The sequence below is a fragment of the Amblyomma mixtum genome, chromosome 2 (genome assembly GCF_055824585.1).
Source record: "Amblyomma mixtum isolate Tamu chromosome 2, ASM5582458v1, whole genome shotgun sequence".
In the NCBI taxonomy this organism is placed as follows: domain Eukaryota; kingdom Metazoa; phylum Arthropoda; class Arachnida; order Ixodida; family Ixodidae; genus Amblyomma; species Amblyomma mixtum.
Genome location: NC_143013.1, coordinates 206,620,809 through 206,640,260, shown reverse-complemented (window position 1 = coordinate 206,640,260; position 19,452 = coordinate 206,620,809). Strand labels below are relative to the sequence as shown.

Sequence of the window (19,452 nt, the reverse complement as noted above, 5' to 3'; positions counted from 1 at the left end):
GATCGCAGCCAGACGCAACTGCTTCAACCTTGTTCGAGATTATAGTAAATGCTTTTCGCGCTTTGTCTCGAAACTTCTTTCTTGGCTTTAAATCGAGCGCTGCCGAGAGCGGTGGCGATTCTGTTCGACGACCACCGAAGCAACGTTACTAGATTACCTGGTGAGTTTGCAAACTTCGCTGCAGTTCGGCGGCCAAACGTGGCCCCAATCGGTTCCCTCTCGTGAGGTGGCGCTTTCGACGCTGTTGGCCCGTTCCAACGGCCGGTCTCTCGTCACAATCGCTATGAGACGAGCGCGCCGTGTTTAACGCCTCTTTACGCCGGTATTTCCTGTTTAACGAAGATATTTCCAAGACAGTGCACAAATATTATTCTGAATGTGCAACTACAGTGGCTGCGCGAGCGGTCCTGGGCGGCAGAGGTACGATCGGGATGTCTGAATCATTAGCTATTTCGATGAGACATCTAGTTTTTGGTCGGGTATAGTTTTTTGTTTCATTTACTTCCCTACAAACTAAATGGCTCTGCTTACGGCGAGCCACGACACGGTAAAAGAGTCGCACGTTGCCGAAAATATCGAAACCTAAGGGAAAGTACCATCGGTTTGAACCAAGACGGTCAATGATGCATACGGGTTTTTTAAAAGGAAGATGCAGGACTACAACCGTGAAACTTCGACGTTATTGAGGTCATCAGACGCGAAAATTGACGGTAATAGCACAGGTAAATTTGAAAGCAGTTTATTCAATTCATATAGGAAAAAAAGCTATACATATTAATGGGAGCCACTTTAATGGGCCAAACAGTTACAAGATACGTGCTTTTACAAGAGACAAGAGACGTGCTAGAAAAAGAGTGCACTCTTGTAGCAATAACAAAGTTCAGTATGTGACATGTGAATGCCGCCACGTGCTCAGCACAACACAAGCGAGCAAGACTGCACTTCTCTAGGTGTTCCAGCACTTTCCAGAAAATGTTTGAAGCGTTGGCGATGATCAGTGTGAATTGCGGTCGCACATTGCGCGGAATGCTTATCTTGCCTTTGTTTGGGAACAGACAGGTCGACAGCTCGGCCGCACCGACTCACGGACGCATAGCTCGGGTGCGCCGACGCTGTTGCTCTTCTGTGTTGTGTTGCAGCCGGAGCCAACGCCGCACGAGCTGCGTCACTCGAAACGCACTTATATAAATCTGGCGAGGACCCAGAGGAGCAGCGATCAACTTGCAGCGCAGTTTAACCCAACAAAGGAACGCCTGGCACAAAAACACTTCGCTGTAGTCTTCGCTGACGTGGTCAGCGGGGCTACTCTGCCGTGAAGCCGGTCAAACAGCGACGAGAGCTCCCCCGCTCTTGGTACAGGCAAGGGCGACATCCGCGGCGTCGGAGTTTCAAACTGAAGAAGTAATCTAGTAACGTTGCACGGAACACACTTGCTGCTATCGCCACGGCCGAGTTACTAAGTTCTCTGTTCTCTGTGAGAGGAAAACAGCCGAAAAAAGAATTTCTTGAACCGTCACTTCCGCCTGCTCGTGCGCTGTCGACGGCATTGCCTTCATCAAGTGACAATATACTCGTAACGTTAAATTTACACATAAATGAAAACAAAGAACTTTCTTAGTACATACAACTTCGTTCGCCGAAAAAACATTGCAGTTTTATTGTGTCTGACAAAAGTCAAAGTTTTGACTGACAAACTTGGACTGAAAAAGGTCCATCGGTCGGTATACCGCTTGCTGCCACCCTTGGCACCAAAGAGGGTCCGAGTAGCAGACTTCCGCCATCGACAGGCAGCGAGTGGCCCGTGATGAAAGATGCGTCGTCCGAGGCTAGAAAGGCGATGGCGCGGGCAACTTCCTGGACCGTTCCAATGCGGCCGAGGGCGTGTGATGCGGCCAGCGTGCTCCGCAACTGTGAAAGCAGGAACAGAAAGTGCGATGAGTGCAATAGCGCAGTGTTACCACGGCTGTGAAAGCTCCTATACCTCCCTTTGGCCACGTATTAAAGACGCTAGCGCAGAATCTTTCTTCAGTTACGTTCAGAGAAATATTGGCTGGCAGTTGAGCACGGCTGAGGAAGAAGTATTTTTGCGAAAGCGCTTTTTTTGTTTACAGGCGGACACCACCACCACGTATCTGTAAGCCCGACTGACGTGCCCACTGACCAAGGGAGACAGCTATGTGCGTTAGGTTTTGCATCGTACACGGAAAATTTCGCAATGTATGCCGGCTGCGTATGCGCCAGCGGAGCATTTCTGTGAAAATGACAGCTCGTACTGCTCTAGTGCCGTGTTTCTGCCACAGCGTTGTCCCCGCCAACGCATGTAGCACACATCGATCTGTCACTACCCCCACATAGCTCAAAACGGGAATATTAGTCTGACAGCAGTGTTAGTTGATCAAGAAGGCGATGTGCAGTGCACAGTGCGAGACTAGCCTAGTGATCTTGCGCAGGGGCCAGCGAGGCTGATCTTTTAGCGCCGCCGGAAGTAGCAATCCCAGTCGCGGGTATTTATTTGATATATTTTCACTTTTTTGTTTTACTTTGCACAAATCGGCAAACACCGCAAGCAAAAAACATCGCAAGATCTTGCTCGAGGTTTACCCATCGGAGTAGTGCTCTAGCATCATTAATGTCAAAAGCAGCCTTAATTATATTTCACGTTTTATTACACTTAAATCTTGCCCACCGCTATTGCAGCAACAATTACACGCACTTATGTGGTGACTGAAAATCAAAGACACCTTGTTAACAAGGAAAGCTTGGTCGCCTACTCGTAAAGTGCATTTCCACCAGCACATCGGCGGGATCTACGTCCAGGTTATGAAGCACGCTGCGCTAGCCTCTAGCGATATAATAGATTCCACAATATGCAGTAAGTGCAGGTCAGTATTACCTTACATGAGCATGAAATATGATGATTTCTTGAGAAAATAGGAGTGTCTTGTCATGGCGAAATTTTATAGGACCGTGTACTATGCGATGGCTGCGCACGTTAAAGAACCTCAGCTGGTCGAAATTTCCGGAGCCCTCCACTACGGTGCCCCTCATAGGCTGGGTTGATTTGGTACCTTGACCCCCAAAAACCAAACCTATTCGATTTTACGCACTCCGGGTGACGGCTACTTTACGTCTAGTTGCTTCGTTGGATCAGTCCCATAAGTTGTTTTCGAAGAATTGATGCGCTGAGATTTAACTGGATTCCTTCCTGCGGAACAGCTTTGTACAGGGCTGGATGAATAAGGAAGGGAAATAGCAACGGAAAAGGTGGAGGAAAACTTTGCGAAGTTATGTAGCCACGTTTTCTTTGCCGAATCGAAGCGCTGAAGTGTGACGTCACGGCCACATCAATACTCGGGTCTCCTGAAGCGAATCAGGGTTTATTTCGTTCAGTGGTAACATTCTCACTTTAATAAACATTCAAACATCCTAAACAGACTGTGCATAAATCCCACTGGTCCAATAATTCCACTGTGCTAAAGAAGTAATGTGCACAGCAACAGATTTAAGGGTGTACACCTCAATTTGTATGCTCGGAACAATGCGTCGAGGAAACTGAAATTCATTCATACTTCACCGGCTCCTCGCCGTCCTCAGCGGTTATCAGTAAGCCTAAAATAAAATGATAACACACACTGGAGATTGATTTAATATACCCAAATTTGTGTGCTTGGAGTACCAAGTTAGTAAAACGTATTTTAGGTTATCTATTTTACCAACACCCAAAACACTTTCAAGCGGAAAAGGGGGGATGGGTAGGTCAATCTACACTTTTTAAGAATCCATGTGTCTCAGTGCCTATGACGATACAGAGAAGAGTGTTTTCCAAATGGATGTCTAGGGGACATCTGACGGGCACTTAAAATGTGAAAATAACATAATTTCAGTTAAAATCGAATAATGCCAAGGAACTTCGGAGTAAGCCCATATGAAATCAGGTGAATTCTGCATGGCTGGAAACACTGTAGAACTAATTGGTCCATTCATATAAAACTACAACCTCACTACGCTTCTACGTGCTGATTGAAGTCAGCTACGAGGGGGTACCCAAAAGAAACCGGACTTATTTTTGTTTGAACTTATTTGTTCACATTTTAAGCAGAGACCTTCAATCTCCTTCAAAGTATTCCCCACTTGCAATGATACGCTTGTCGAATCTTTCATTCCATTTTTCAAAACATTGTTTAAATTCATCTTTTGTGATGCTTGACAGTGCCTCCGTCGTTTTTTTCTTCACCTCAGTAACATCAGCGAAACGCTTTCCATTCACCTATTTTTTCATTCTAGGAAACAAAGAAAGTAGCACGAGGCAAGGTCGGGAGAATATGAGGGTTGAGGAGTAGGGGTCATGCCATTTTTGGTACAAAATTGTCGTAGAGACAGAACTGTGTGAGCAGGGGCATTGCCATGATGGAAAAACCAGTCACCCGACCGCCACAAATCTGGCCGCTTCCACCGCACACTGTTGCCCAGTCTTTTCAAAACATCCAAGTAGAAAGACTGGCTAACTGTCTGACCCTGCGGAACAAATTCTCAATGGACGACTCCTCTCACGTCGAAAAAACCAATCAGCATTGTTTTGAGGTTTGGTTTCACCTGACGAGCTTTCTTGAGGCGAGGTGAATTTGAAGTTTTCCATTGGCATGATTGTTGCTTTGATTCAGGATTCGATTCAGGAACACTTGAGTTGCCCCATAGCATCGTCCTTGTACGTCTTTCTTAATATTTAGAGAGTTTCCATTCAACTTTTTCCGGGCAAAAATCAAAATTTCACCGGCGCACGCTGTTCACGAAAATCAGCCATTGCAAAAACGACGTTCGCACAAAACAGTCGTCACTCTAAAACTCTGCCTAAACTAGTCTGACCTCCTTCAACGATGGCACTCGGCTTAATGACTCTGGAATGTTCGTTTTATGCGCTCCTAGTGGCAAAACGCGGTGCCACAGAAGCTTTGCCGGCCAAAAAATTTAGTCCGGTTTCTTTTGGGTACCCCCTCGTATATCGCATTAAGAGCATAATTTAAAATTCCTGCAAAGTGCCTTGATTATAAGGCAATTCTGAAATGCTTTTACAAAACAATCGACAACATCGATTTAACACAGCGCAGTGAGCGTCGGCACTTTTGAGAAGAAGGTGCAGGTGTGATAGTCGGTACGGATCCATTTAGGAAGAACGGAATCCAGCGCTCTGTGCGTTTTCTTTTCGGGGATGTGTGGCTTGCGATACTGGATTTCCCGCTTTCAAGCTTTACATCCAGTGCTTACTCACAAAGAAGCTTTGGGCGCTTTTCTAGAGCAGTGCCCTTTTTTTAAATGTGATTTTGTTTTTCAGACACACGTGACTGAGGCCTCGACAACCTTGACTTTACATAACACACTTGATTGAGGCCCGCTGCACCAATTCCTGAATTTTCAATTTTATTGTGGAGCTTCTGCAATGTGTGATACTGAATCCTACTTTAAGACCACCCAATCTTCATTACCTTAGCTAAAGATGGTCGCCAGGAATGAGTACTCTGCAAGACAGACTCTTATAGTGTTTTCAGGTTTTGAATGTCACATGCCAGCTATAACGAACAAAAAAATCAGGTGTGCGTATCGATTCACCTTTAAGTTATTAGTGGGTGCTCAGTGTGCGGTCAGGAAGTACATTTGCTGTATTTTCAGTCGTTATTTGGAGGTGATATTAAGGTACGGAACTCTTCTAGGATAGCAAGGGCTACCAATAAACCCACTCACTGCCTTGGAAAATAGTAATAAACTTTGCATCAGCGAAACGCGGCGGAGAAAACAAAGCACAAGACATGCGCGTAAATGGAGATCGCAACGTTTAAAGGTTATACCATGTTTTGCACCTCCGGGCTCATTTCTGCTCTGAAGACCATCTTGGTTTCAATTGCACCAGGACTGCAGGCAAACAGAGTGAAGTATCGTTAGGGAGCAGTGGTTCAATAAATACTCACGCTCACTGCCATCATGTAAAGTTTTACTTTGTGTAAATTACAGTTATGCTGAGTTATTTGCATATTCTATCCTGTGTGGGGCGAATACAAGATAAAATATTCTTTACGGCCTCTGAAACGCTAGGTTTCGAAACTGAAAGCACGCCTAAGTGCGTCAAAATCTGACAGAGGGCGATCACTTTATGGGAGGCGTTGCTTTATTAAACTTCAAACGTGAAACGTTTATAGAGTGAGTATGTAGCTTACAGAAATTAGTATCCAATGTGCGACTATTTCTATGCAACTTAAAGTGTCTATAAGTCTTTTCTGGATGGACATGCTAGTCAAAACTTTTATAATGAGTAGGTTGATGACCGGGAACTAGGCAATAGACAATGGTTACACTTGCAAAGGAACACCTCCCACACGTTTCTTACAACACGTGCTACATTTTTAACTAAGCAGTCGAGCAGTGCTCTGTCCTCTCATTGTGAAGCCGAGCAGAACAGTATACAAGCTGCCGGGCACTGCAGCGCCTGCCATTTGAAACAACACTAAGTGGAGTTCGTGCAACGTGAACTTTTCCTTCCTTCCCACCCATGCTGCATGCTTGCCGCTGCTCAGTGTTCCAGAGAAGATGGGAAAGTGAAGGACACACGACATGTACGCCACGGAGTGTCATGTAGAGGCGGGCGCAGCACGTCCCAAAGTCGCAATATGTTTGAAGCGCGCGAATGAAGGGGAATATTGGTATAGCGACAGCGTGGCAGGTAATCGATTTTTCGAGATAGTAAAAAGTGATATGGCCACTACAAAAGGGGAAATTTCAACTCTGATTGCAATCATGCCACTTCAAAGACGTAACTATTAGAAATTTGCCGACACCTTAGTGTGCAACATTATTCTCCTATTTTCTGTTGTCCGCAAACACTGCTATCATGCTACCGCAAAATCCATCTCTGTACATTAAAAAGTCTATTTTAAACTTTCTAATTCATCGTGATTGAAACAGCCTCTATATCTATACTCGCGGAAAGGACACAGCGCGGGTTGCGCGCTTGCAACGGCTTGGAACCGCACCAGCCGTTGAAGGGTTTTCCACCGCCGGACCAACAAAGTAACGCCGGAAAAAAGATATACTCATGATAACAACGGATGTCCTGCTTGCTTCTTGGCGGGTGGCGCGCACTCAACGCTACAGAGCAATGTTTGTGAGGGTCGCAATGTACAGGAACACTGATTTCAGAAGCGTATAGCCACTCTCATAAACGGAAGACCGTGCCGGTTCCTAGCTTGCTAGAGATAACCAGAGGACTTCTGCAGCCACGCAGAACTTACTGTCATAACTTACTCTGCATTGGCGCGGGCGCTATTGATCCCTGCAAGGAGGCTTTTTACACTTTTCCTTTCAGCGCTCAACAATCACTGTGGCCACTTTATAACAGAGATACGTGAATGGCGTCATCGCTGACACTAAATACACAGACCTGCAGTCCCCGAGCGGGGGTTCCGGTTTTTGTCTTGACATTTTTCCTCATTAAAATGATTGCTTGAGTACTTTAACAAACAAAGTCTAGCAGTGTGACAGAGACTCCTCAGCTATTAATGAATTGGGGGATGGAAATCACCTATTTTGCCCTATGAGTATTCTTACCGGATTGACTTCTCAATGTGCGCTCAAAAACGGCGCCTTTAATTTTTTTTTACTTGTTCTCATTACCACCAGTTTGCTCCCTTGAACTGCCTACAGGCACAATTTAATCCCTACATTTACCACCCTGCGTCCATACACTTTCAGATAATGTCGCTTCCAGTATCAAGATAATTATGAAATCCGAAAATGAGTTTCTTTAAAATTAAACATTTTCTGGCAAGAAAGGCGCCGCAGGTATTTTGTGAAAGGGTCTCAGTTTAAAGGTGATAAAATTGTGCACTGAATGTAAGAAGTGCAGTACATGTGGAATAAAATTCTTCCAGCACACTCACTTGACGGAGTTTACACGGATGCCATCTTGGGCGAATTCTGGAAAGATAAATTACGTCATCGAAAATTAGTGATGCGTGATCAACAGGCTGTGTTACAACAATGTAATTTAATTTTAATGCTGGCAATCACTCTTTGTTCAGGTATTTGCATATGAGATGCAATTATAGACAATTTTTAGAATAACACTGCTTAAAACCATACACAACTATAGTTTAATTAGCCCCGCTGACTGCTCTTACTGTACAATTGCTCAATCATACACAATGTCCCTGTATTTACCATGCGCCTCTGCAGATATTCCTGCAGATAAGAGTTATACAAGATAATAACCTTATGCTAACCATCAAGTAATCAATTTTTCACCTCTTATTCACTATGTTTACAGGAGTAAGAAGAAAAACTATGACACTAAGACTAAAGTGCTGAGGGAGAACCGATGGTTCGGTGATAACTCGGCACTTTCTTCAAGGTAGTGAATCCTGAAGAAGGTGCTGATTTAGCACCGACATGTTAGTTCTCCCACTACACTGTAGTCGGAGTATAACATTTTGTATAATTCCCCACCCGGCCAGGGAGACTCCTGCCAAATTGTTCACGTTGCGGTTTTTCAAGAGTCAGCCTCTTAGACTTTCCTGTGTAGTACGTTCGATAGGTTAGTGTTTAGGTTTTTTGCACACTTTTCTGGCGCAGTCATATGGTGCACATTGTTTATGGCTTTCTTTTTTTTCTTTTTGCGAAGAAAACAGGTGTCTGCACCTCGACTGACATGCATGTCTCTTCTCCTACCAATATACTGCGCAAAAATTGGAACCTTTGTCATGAAGCGCTTCAAAAAGATACCTTCGAAAGCGCGCCATCTTGCGAAAGTAACTAAAACAGGGTTTGATTCCTTGCCCTCTAGGGGAGCACTAATTATTTAGAATGGGCTTAAATGGGCACACTCTAACCCAAAATGAAGTCCACAACGTCCCAACGCGCTTCGCCCGGCGCACACTTCGAGCTGTCTTCCTGTTCCTCTCCGCGGAGACCATGAGGAAAGTTTAACACTCCCGGCCGCGAAATATCTGGTGTTCAGCTTCAAGGGCACAAGCTGCTGAATTGCTCTTGTCGTGACGAATACATCGGCGAGCTTTATCTTGCAGGAGCTCAGGTGCACACCAGAACTCTTGCAAGTCTCTGCAATTCGAGCTGCGTCCACAAGCCCTACGTCGCCGGCGTTGAGCTTGTAGATTGTACTTTACGTGATGCGCAGAACGAAGTTACAGGATATGCTCCTTCTATCATCTCCTCCAAAAATCGTCTATGAGGCGCTGTCTGTATATGTATCGTCGTACTTCCTACACTCTCATCGTGGTTGCTATTACGCCGACATGCGCGTCCTGTGTTAGAGTCCTTAACCTTCGTCCCAGCAGTAAGCGGGAGGGTGTTAAGGTAGAAGGCTGACCGACATCTTGCTCTATGAAAGTAATCAGCCTGGAATTTACCTCCAATTATGGTTCTCGCAGGCCGCCCATCAACCGTCCGCTACAGGGCGTTAGGTACAGGGTACTTCCACGTCACACCGGTGTTAGTAAGGTGTACAGCTACATCCTCGTTGGTCCGTAGTTGGTGTAAACAGTGGAGATCACACGGAGCCTTCTAAAACACCCTGCCATTATCCCAGTTAATGACATGAGGTAGACCCACTCGGGCGAAGAAACAGAGAAAGCTCAACAGAAATGCCTCAGCATATACATGGTCTCTTCTGAAAGTAGTAGGACTGATTTTTTTTAAACAAAATTTATTCAAGAGAATTAGTTTTACAGTTTTCGTACGCCTCCAGGAACGCCTGGACCGGAATTCTGTTTAGCTCCCTTGTCACGGCCTGTTGAACCACCTCTACCGATCCGTGATGTTGCCCCTCGAGCGTCGATTTTATTCTCGGGAATAGAAAAAAGTCTGGCGGGGCCAAGTCGAAGCTGTAGGGGGGCTGAGGCAGCGTTGCCGCGTTGTGCTGGGCAAAAAATCGGGGTCCTCATTCACATGACGAAGAAGATCCTACTGGTTGGCCTTTTCCTCCTCTGACAACACTCCCGGCACCAACTTCGCGCACGCTTTCCTCATGGATAAGTTTTCTGTCACGATCTCAAAACCTTGGGTTTGAGGAATGCTCAAGTCATCAGTGATCATTCTGATGCTCATTCTACGATCACTGTTAAGTAAATGTTTCCCTCGCTACACATTTTCGTTGGTCTTGCTGGCTGAAGGGCGTCTGGAGCGGTCGTCTTCCTCCACTCTTTCCTTACCTTCTCGGAAAAGCTTGTGCCACTCAAAAAATACCTTATCTACCCTTGGAAGCATCAGCGTAGTCCTCTTTAATCATATTGTGAGTCTTTTTGCCCGTTTTACCAAGATTTACTCAATATTTGATCGCGTATCGCTGATCCAGTAAACGCTCGACGATTCTGCATGACGAGACGTTTCGACAGGTGTTCACAGTATAAGCGACCTCCTCTCTTCAACGGCCGAGAGCCGACTGCCGATTTTCCACAGCATTCCCAATATCCCCCTTCAACGATCCTGCACGCGCAGACCACATCTCGTACGCCCGTTCGCCCAGGAAAAAAATCAGTCCTACTACTTTCAGAACAGACCCTGTATGTTGGATATCAACTCCAAATGAATGGCCCCAGATGCGGCACATGTAAACAGCACATCGTAGCACTTCATTTCTCCGTTGGGCGAAGACTGAAAGAGTGGCCCGCCAAATCAATGCCGCATGCCCTCGAAGGAGTTCATTGAAACAAGGCGATGACTCGAGACAGGTGCAGCGGGATCCCTGCCTGGTTTGTTCGTGAAACGTTGCCGTAAAAAGCACAAATGCGACACTCGCCTCAATAAAGTTCTCGCTCGGAAAATCCAGTAGCACCCTCGTAGGAGTGTCAAAGTATCGCGGACGCCACCGTGCAACACCTGCCAGTGTGCTCTAATCGTTCGCAGCTCTGAAAAGTGGTATGAGGTTTTGGGAGGGTGGCAGTGGAAGGATAGCGAGCGATTCCTGAGGCAGCGCCGCCTTTCAGCAAAAGCCAGAGATACTGAACCTTCTCGATCAAAGTGAGACGAATGTTTCGATAAATATTTTGCTAAAATTGTTCTCAGGGGTCGCTCCAGCCGCTCAAGTACCCAAAGAAAGGAGCGATGGTGAGCTTCGGTGAATTTGCTCCACGTCCTTCTAGAGATTGCCGACAACTCGAGCAGCCGTTACGGAAGGATGGAAGGCGGTTCCGATGACTTCGAAGTTCGGTCTGAGTATGCGTCGTGCGGTCTTTGTAATCGATGACCTTCGGGTACTCGGCTTCAGAAGTTGTGTCATCCCAGGTGTGCAGTTCGAGCTCGTCATTAATCTACAGCTCGTCGTTATTTGCCTTCTGGCGCTCGCGGTACGTTAGATGCCTAAGTGTCGGAGTACTGGAGGTCAGAACAGCTACCTGGTTTGTTAAGTGGAGACTTCTGCACCCATAGAGCCACCCGCTTGGATTTCAAACTCTCCATAGGTAAGCCATGCTCGGAGCCCTCAGAAGGTCAAGGATTCATTCCCAGGTTTCGGGACCAAATGATTAGGATGGGTCACGAGCAGGAATCCAAAGTAACAATTGTTGGACAGTAGTTCGCAAGCGCTCTAATGCGTACACCCTAATCAAAGATGTCGTTAACGTTACAAGATATGGCACATGCCCACACTGAGAGATCGGCCCGGAGTCGGGAGGCTTAGGTTGCTGTTCACCTGTGCATAATAAAGGAAAAAGGAACGCACGCGGCAGAGAAACACCGGCGGATTCTGCCTCCTGTAGGGTATGGACTGAAAAGGGATAAGAGTTTGAATGAAAAAGAAAAAAGTCATAATCAAGTCAGAATGTAATAATGCATATCATAAATTTAGCAAGGCACTAGATGAGATTTCAGCAATAAACTTTGAACAGCGGAACAAACAGATATTTGGCTGAACCGAAGTGTAGTGGCTCAAATAATATAAAGAGCAAGCTGCTCAGACTAAGACCAAGATGCAGCAAAGGCTCCTCCAGCAACTTTCTTCTGAAAAAGGTCGGCGACAACAAAGACAAAAATTATTAATAAATTGAGGTTTACGGCAAAATCCCCAACGGGAGAGAACGACAACGAGACCTGTGTAAATATAAATTTTGGGAATGGATATGGCAGTGAAACTTCGTCAGAGAGTGCAAGATGCCGAGATAGACAAAGATTCCTGCTCCGGGAGGATCTCAGACGCTGATAATTCACCGATGTTAGAAGTGAATAGAGTCCAGAACGTCCCAGCACGCATCCCAATGCGCACACTCCCAGCTTTCTTCTTCTTCGCTAGCTTGGCAGCGGAGACGATGCTAAGGATTTAACACTAATAGCTCCCCTTCGGCTGTAAATCAGTGTAAGGTAAGGAGAACCCTCGTCCTGAACTCCGAAGACCTCATTTTAGGGGTGCCTTATGGTATCCGCTACAAGGCTGATATGCAAACTCAGTTCCGCGTTTATTTATAGGAAAATGTTACACACCCTAAAAGTCAATATTCTCAAGTTGCCGTGCTCTTTCGTCACACTATAGCAAGTTTCTAATGCGCTGATTACTATATCTGCAGTCAAAGGTTCAAACTCATTGTCTATTCAAGCATATTGTCTCTTCCGAATAAAACAATCAGTTAGTCAGCGCCGTGCTTGGCTCGTCTGGTTTTCTTTTGTGTCCGTTTTTCGCGCCGTTGAAATAAGAGCTCAAGATCCCTTTTAATAGCTTATTATTGTCAATAAATATTAGCTTTTCAGTGTTAGCCCCGAGTCAAGGTACCATTTCTGACAGTCATCGGAGAATGGTACATTACTAATGCAGTGCCTTTTCAAGCTTGAAAGTAGAGGGTTCGCCATTTCTTATCGCAATAATGGACAAAACACCGATTCACTTGCCATACTTCACTCATTTTAAGGCAGCACTATGAACATTTGGCCTTGAGATCTGAAGAAATCGCACAATTGCGATGGGACCACGGATGTAGCAGACCTAATAGAGTACTGGTTGCCAACTTTAAGAAACTAACTCACGTGGAAATTCTCCTCAAGGTTGGCCAGTATTTGCCTGCGGTTTTCTAATTAAGGACTACGCGAGAGGCAGCTCTTTTATAAAATACATGGGTGTTGGTCAGAGTGTCACGCAATGCAGGGTTCTTTATCAAAGGGCTGGGAAGTATTGTGAAAGCGCAAAAACACTGAACTTCGGCACAGTTCTAGAAAAAAATACGCTCAACAGCATCACTTGTGAACTTACCTAGGGCAGTTGCTCGGGTTAGTTGATCAACACCGGCTTTGCTGATGCCTGACAGAGGAACCGCTTGCTCCTTTTGCAACATAGAAAGGAGATATACATGGTTGTCATTGCATTGTAAACATCACCAAAAGAGGAATGGCATAGTTTGAATAGATACCGCTGTTAATTCTCTTACGAAGTCGTGGAGAACAACCATTGCACACCGCTTGATTCACGCAAAAATAAACGTCATGGACTCTCTACCATATTCTCCAGGATATTTAGTGGTGCTGTGTGACGCAATTGAAGAAACATTTTGTTGCGTAATTGATATGTATTTGAAAATTCAGCTCGTAAGAAGCTAGTTTGCTGATTAGCATACAAGCTGTCGACATTTGTACCAGTATCAGTAGCACAGTCTCCGTATGGGCAGTATCCGTTTGAACACTGTCGACTGTCATAATGAATTTATTTGTTGCCCTTAACGATCACTTGTCTTGTCTTCGAAACACGTAGCCTGCCCTGTTTATCTTGTTAGGTCATGTCATTCCTAAATTCTCTGAAGGAAATAAATGCACAAACACGCTCCCTGGGTTGAGCATCTGGCTTGAGTAAATGATTGATGAACAGGTGACACCGTGCATTTGAAAAGAAAGCAAGGGTAGCAGGCGGTGGCAAGTGGTCAGATGAAATGAGAAAGTTTGCGCGGACAGCTTGGCTGGAACTAGCATAGGACAGCATGGTTGGAGGAGTGTGGAAGAGGTGTTGTTCCTAGATTGGACTGAGCTAGGTCGATGATGATGATGATGACTGAATATATCCCTCCAGTCAGGTCAACGATGATGATGATTGAATATATCTCTCCAGTGATGATGATAATAAACTGAATCTTTGCACGCTGTAGTCACCGTAATGCTGCGCTACAAATTGGAATTTGAATCGTGGACTTGCAGTAGCAGTTATCACCATGTCCTGGGTACTGAAGGCTTCAATACTGCTACAGGTTGATCGAAACTGGCTTCATTACATCATTGATCACCAGCGAACAGAGATGCTTAAGGAGCATTAGTTTGAGCAGCTGCAGATTTTCTGTATCGAGCGTGGGTCTTCTTTTTCTGGCTTTCCCTGCATATGGGTGTCTATAACTGGAAATAATACTGAAAATTAATAATCGAAAATTAATTTCTTGAACGAAGGGCATAGTATACCCGAAATTAATTTCTTGGACGAAGAGCTGCGCATAGAATTCTAGGATGTTTTAGATGTCAAGCACGATCATATTTCACGCACCAAGTATGCTGTGAAAGCAGCTTTAGCAGAAGCTGCGTGGAGCTAGGCATTTAGAACACACCTCAAAACTTCTGCAGTTGTCTACAGGCTGCTTTACTGAGGCAGCCGTACAAGCCAGTGTACGGAACTATCTGGAAGGAGGAGCCCATTTAGAGAACAGCACTTTGCAAAGATGCTGCGCCTTGGTCGTTTTGTTCAGTGCGGCAAGCGCAGTTCAAGAGCTCCTATTTCGCTCCAAAACTTCGAATTAGTATACCTCGAGGGCAACGGCTGGATGTCATGCATAACACAGAGCAATATTAAGAGCACTTCAGTAACGACAATCGCTGAGCCAGCTAGTTTATAGCCGCCTCACACTGAAGGAACCAGCCGAAACACAGACGACACTATTTGCAAGCAGCACCACAACTGCCACCAGCTGTGGTACGTATGCTTCTTTGAGTGCTGTCCTGCGTCTTTTTCTTACGGTTAATTCAGGGTTAAATATGAATAGATATATATTATGTCTTGCTCTTTTAGGCGTGCACGTGTTACGCTCAGCATTCAGAAAACATTAACATCGAAATTAAAGGTCTGATGGGTTTGTAGAAGGAAAGAACATTTAATGCTATGAAGGTAGAATAGTGTGCAAGGCTATGATCTTGATAGGTGCTCGGATCCGAGATAGGAAAAGCATGTAAGTGCAGCTTGAGCTTCTTACTATTTGAGGAAAAGCACGAAACCTACATAAGGGCATTTTTTACTCACCGGTCTCATTGTCGATATGCTGGAGACGTAGACGATGCTTCCTTTATGGAAATAAGAGCGAAAAACAGGGCGTTTAGAATGAAGAGCGGAAGAAAGTTCGACCATGAATAAGATTATCGACCATATTCTTGAAGAGATTGGCGTAAAGGGAGAAGAGGACATATTATACCCTTTTGTAATCGAAACACGTCCTCCTACGTATGAAGATTTCAAAGAAGAGAACAGTAATCTTGGTAGTTCTCTCTTGGCCTTTCATATGCGTGAGTCGTTGGCTGATTTATTAAGATGATTTTTTTAAATGAGAAATTAGTGGCCGGAATGGCGCATGCTAGTTCCAAAACTGTTAGGTCGGTTTTATAGGTATTTTCATCTAAACAATATACTAAATTCAAGCGATAGAGGTGCGGGCTGGTGATCGCAAGGTAAGAAAATATCACTGTAATCGAAGCACCAAGGTACCCATTGTTGCGAGGAAAACCCATTGGGAATCGAAGCACTAGGAGCGTTGCATTGACCAAACATCCATTCGTCGTGCAGCGCCAACTGCAATTACTGATGCTATACACTAAAATATTTCTTCTCCTACGCTATCAACGCTATCGCAACACCCAACTGCCAGAGGTACTTATGGAGTATATTTATGGAGTAACGTAGGATTACTGCGTTGAGTACACACAGTCAGCATTGTGCGTGCTGCATATCGCAAGAAGTTTTTGAGTAATCCCCCAAAGGCCTGCCCCAGGCCATTCCCCTATCTAGCCACTCATAAACTAAGGACAACATGCACTGCGTTTCCCTCCGTCTACTACACACTCCGTCACTATACCAGGCCACCCGTCATCTTTCCTGCTCATAAGCTGTGCTCTTCACATCCACTGCTCCCTAATACGTCAAGCTTTACTAATAAACTCCCTCTTCGTAGTGCAGCCGCGCTGGCTCAGTGGTTACGACGCTCCGCTGCTGACCCGAAAGACGCGGATAGTATCCAGGCCACGGCGGTCGAATTTCGATGAAGGAAAAATTCTCGAAGCCCGTGCACTGTGCGATGTCTGTGCACGTTAAACAACCCCAGGTGGTTAAAACTTCCGGAGCCCTTAACTACGGCCTCCTTTATAGCCTGAGACGCCTTGGGAAAATAAACTCGCATAAACCAAACCAAATTTCTTCTGCTCTAATAAACGTTGCTCTATTTATGTTCTTCTTGATAAAACATTGCTCTATTTATGCCTTTTATTTTAATCCTGTAAGCAGAATTATGTGAGCTACCGCAATAACTCGTCAATATCTTTCAGAAGTCCGCGCAGCGTTAACGCGGAGAGGTAACGTAAAGCTGTTGTGTGGAGCGCGATAGATGTTCTGTTTGCAGTCTCTCACTGACCTCGGCTTCTATATCATTTGCAAGTTCTCTTCTAATTTCAACTCAGTGTTTCATGCCAAAGTTAATTTTGTTTCAGCCGCTGAAAAAAAACACGTTATAAAACTTTAGATGGTGCATAAGGCCCTGACCTTTCGTTTTCTTGAGGTACGGTAGGACCTCCTGGGTAATGTTGAAGGGTGCACGTAAGTTCGTGTTGAGAGCGTCATCATATTCTTCCAGCGGAATGCTGCCAATTGGTCCGATTGGCGCCACGCCAGCATTGCTAACCTGCAGAGAAACAAGAGAAAAAAGCGAGTGTTCAACACAAGAATTGAACTTGGCTATAACAAGGCACCGCTTCAGTTGCGCGCCTGGGAATTAATTAGCAACTCTATAACTTTAAAAATGCATTCAACGTATTCCACAAAAACTCTTATCACAAACTAGCCTCCAGACTGCGCGCTGCCCTGGATAACAATACCAGTTTGCAGCTGCTGCGAAAAATCCACATTAGTGGCGAAATCCATGAGCTGTAGTTTACGCTGGAGCACTGCCACCTAAAGGCAATAATATATCTTACCATGACTATTTAGTGAAATAGCCTAGTCCGGTTAATGTATATGCGGCGCCGCACAGCGTACAATTCATTCTGTCAAGTTTCGTTTCCCTTATTGCTTAAAACATTGCTTGCAGCGCCTGGGTGCTGGTGAGTGCATCTTGGGTGCCAGTCTTTCGAATGCGCTAATTTAAGCCTTTTTGTTGCTTGGCGTTGACATAGCAACAATTTTCCCGGCAAGTTACTGTATGAACGGCTTGAAATGAATGACAATCAATAACCTGGCTGCGTGTATTGTGTCGCCAAAAATGTTTTTAGCACGGTTTGCAAACCTTCCGCACAATAACCCTCAACATTTTGATAAGTCATATATTATTGTGTACCTTTTTACAAGTGATCGCAGGTCTTAAGGTTAGTTTTATTCGTAGTTAGTTTTATGGGGTTTTATGGCGCATAAGCAACTATGGCTATCATGCGCTAAACACAAGGTTAGATGATGTTATGTTAAGTGTATAGAGGTTACATTATAATAGGTTTAAAATATTGGCTTTCTTTAGAAACTTACAAACAAGTGAAAACTCGACAAGTGTTTGCTCGCCTAAAAGCATGCAGTGCGGGATGAAATGGAATGTGTTCATTGTAAAATAAGGTAAAATTTTTTTTTCTAAGTTCTTCGAGATGCGAACAAGAAATTAAAATGTGATTTACCGTGAGCTCCTCACCACACATTTCACACACAGGTTTGGCTTTTTTTGTTAATAAGAAGCTATGTGTGATGTGTGTGTGACCTATGCGTAAACGACATAAAATTACTTCGATAAAACGCTCTTTATGGCGGCTTGATTTCCATTCTTTTAAAATGGGCTTTACAGTATGCAGCTTGTTGTTTCCTTCATTTTCCCAGGAAGCTTGCCATTTTGCTCTTAGTTTGCTACGTACTAACTTCATGTAATCCCTAGCAGGCAAATTCACATGCATTATTTCCATGGTTCTGGCTTGTGCAGCACACACGTAGGCTCTCTCATTGTCCCTAATACCAACGTGACTGGGAACCCAGCAGAATTTTATGACATGTTTTTGTGCTGTGACCTTTACTATATTGTGTATGATGCTCCCTATCAGTGGCTCCGTGGCATTTTTGAAGTTTAATGCTGTAAGGACGCTCAGTGAATCTGTATAAATGATGCTGCTTTTGATGTTTTCATTTGTTATTTTCTGTACCGCAACACAAATGGCATAACACTCAGCGGTGAACACTGTAGCACATGAGGGCAGTCGTACTGCATTTTTATTTTTTACTTGTATTACTGCGCTTCCTACATGAGCATGAGTTTTCGACCCATCAGTATAAAATGCAGTATAATTTCTGTATTTCTGTTGTAGTGCTAGATATTCTTGTATTATATGGTCGTGTGGTGTACAGGTTTTCCTGAGGCGTGTTAGTGTGACGTCACGCACTGTGGGGAGAGAGTACCACGGTGGTAGCGCTTCGTGTCTTGGGGCAATATTTTTGATTTCATTTAGTATGTTCACAGCTTGACATTTTTCTTCGAAGCGCAAGAGCAACGGCTTAATCGCATGGGGCTTGTTGTTGAAGACTATTCGGGATGGGCATTTCGTGACAATTGGTAACAGAGATGTTTGGGCTGAGAAACGATTTTGAGGATGTATGTACAAGTTAGTGCAGTTCTTCGATCTTCTAAGGAAGGTTCATTAGTTTCCACATACAGACTTGCTATTGGTGAAGTTCTGTAAGCACCGGAAGACAACCTTAAACCAAGATTGTGGACAGAATCCAGTCGTTTTATGTAGGACGGTCTTGCTGAGCCATATACTATGTACCCATATTCTAACTTAGAGCGAACCAGAGAACGATATATATGTAACAGGGAAGCCCTATCAGACCCCCAGCATTTTCTTGATAGTGTTTTCAGCACATTGAGGGCCAGGTTTTAAGGCTTCCACTGCGAAGCACATGTAACCGACGCCCGAAATGAGCCGGAATCGCACAATAACACATAAATTCATATAAAAATACCTCATTCCAAGATTATATATCAAGAAAGCATTGACTAAAGAATAACATGCAAATATTTTCTAGGAGAGGTTGAAAACAAATTCTACGACATCGATGTGCGTGTTCATGTTTGAAATCGGTAGGAGAAACTTGCGTGAAGAAATTATTGCTTATTTTACGAAATTATCGAAAATAAGGTTAAAGTGGTTTAGCCTGCAGTCACATGCAGAATGTTATTTTTTACGCATCACCGAGTATTCTCAAGGAAAGTC

At 44.5% G+C, this 19,452-nt stretch overlaps 1 protein-coding gene across 1 annotated transcript in view; it reads right to left on the bottom strand.

Moving 5' to 3' along the window:
* Positions 1–723: 723 nt before the first annotated feature.
* LOC149362356 (uncharacterized) overlaps positions 724–19,452 on the bottom strand; it is a 36,453-nt gene continuing 17,724 nt past the window's right edge. The window contains exons 4-9 of the mRNA XM_089572996.1: positions 16,757–16,895; positions 15,251–15,291; positions 13,235–13,304; positions 7,926–7,962; positions 5,841–5,904; positions 724–1,908 (exon numbers count right to left, since the gene is read on the bottom strand). Of these exons, the coding sequence (XP_089429122.1) occupies positions 1,675–1,908; positions 5,841–5,904; positions 7,926–7,962; positions 13,235–13,304; positions 15,251–15,291; positions 16,757–16,895 (585 nt within the window). The 3' untranslated portion in view covers positions 724–1,674. The remainder of the gene's footprint in view (positions 1,909–5,840; positions 5,905–7,925; positions 7,963–13,234; positions 13,305–15,250; positions 15,292–16,756; positions 16,896–19,452) is intronic.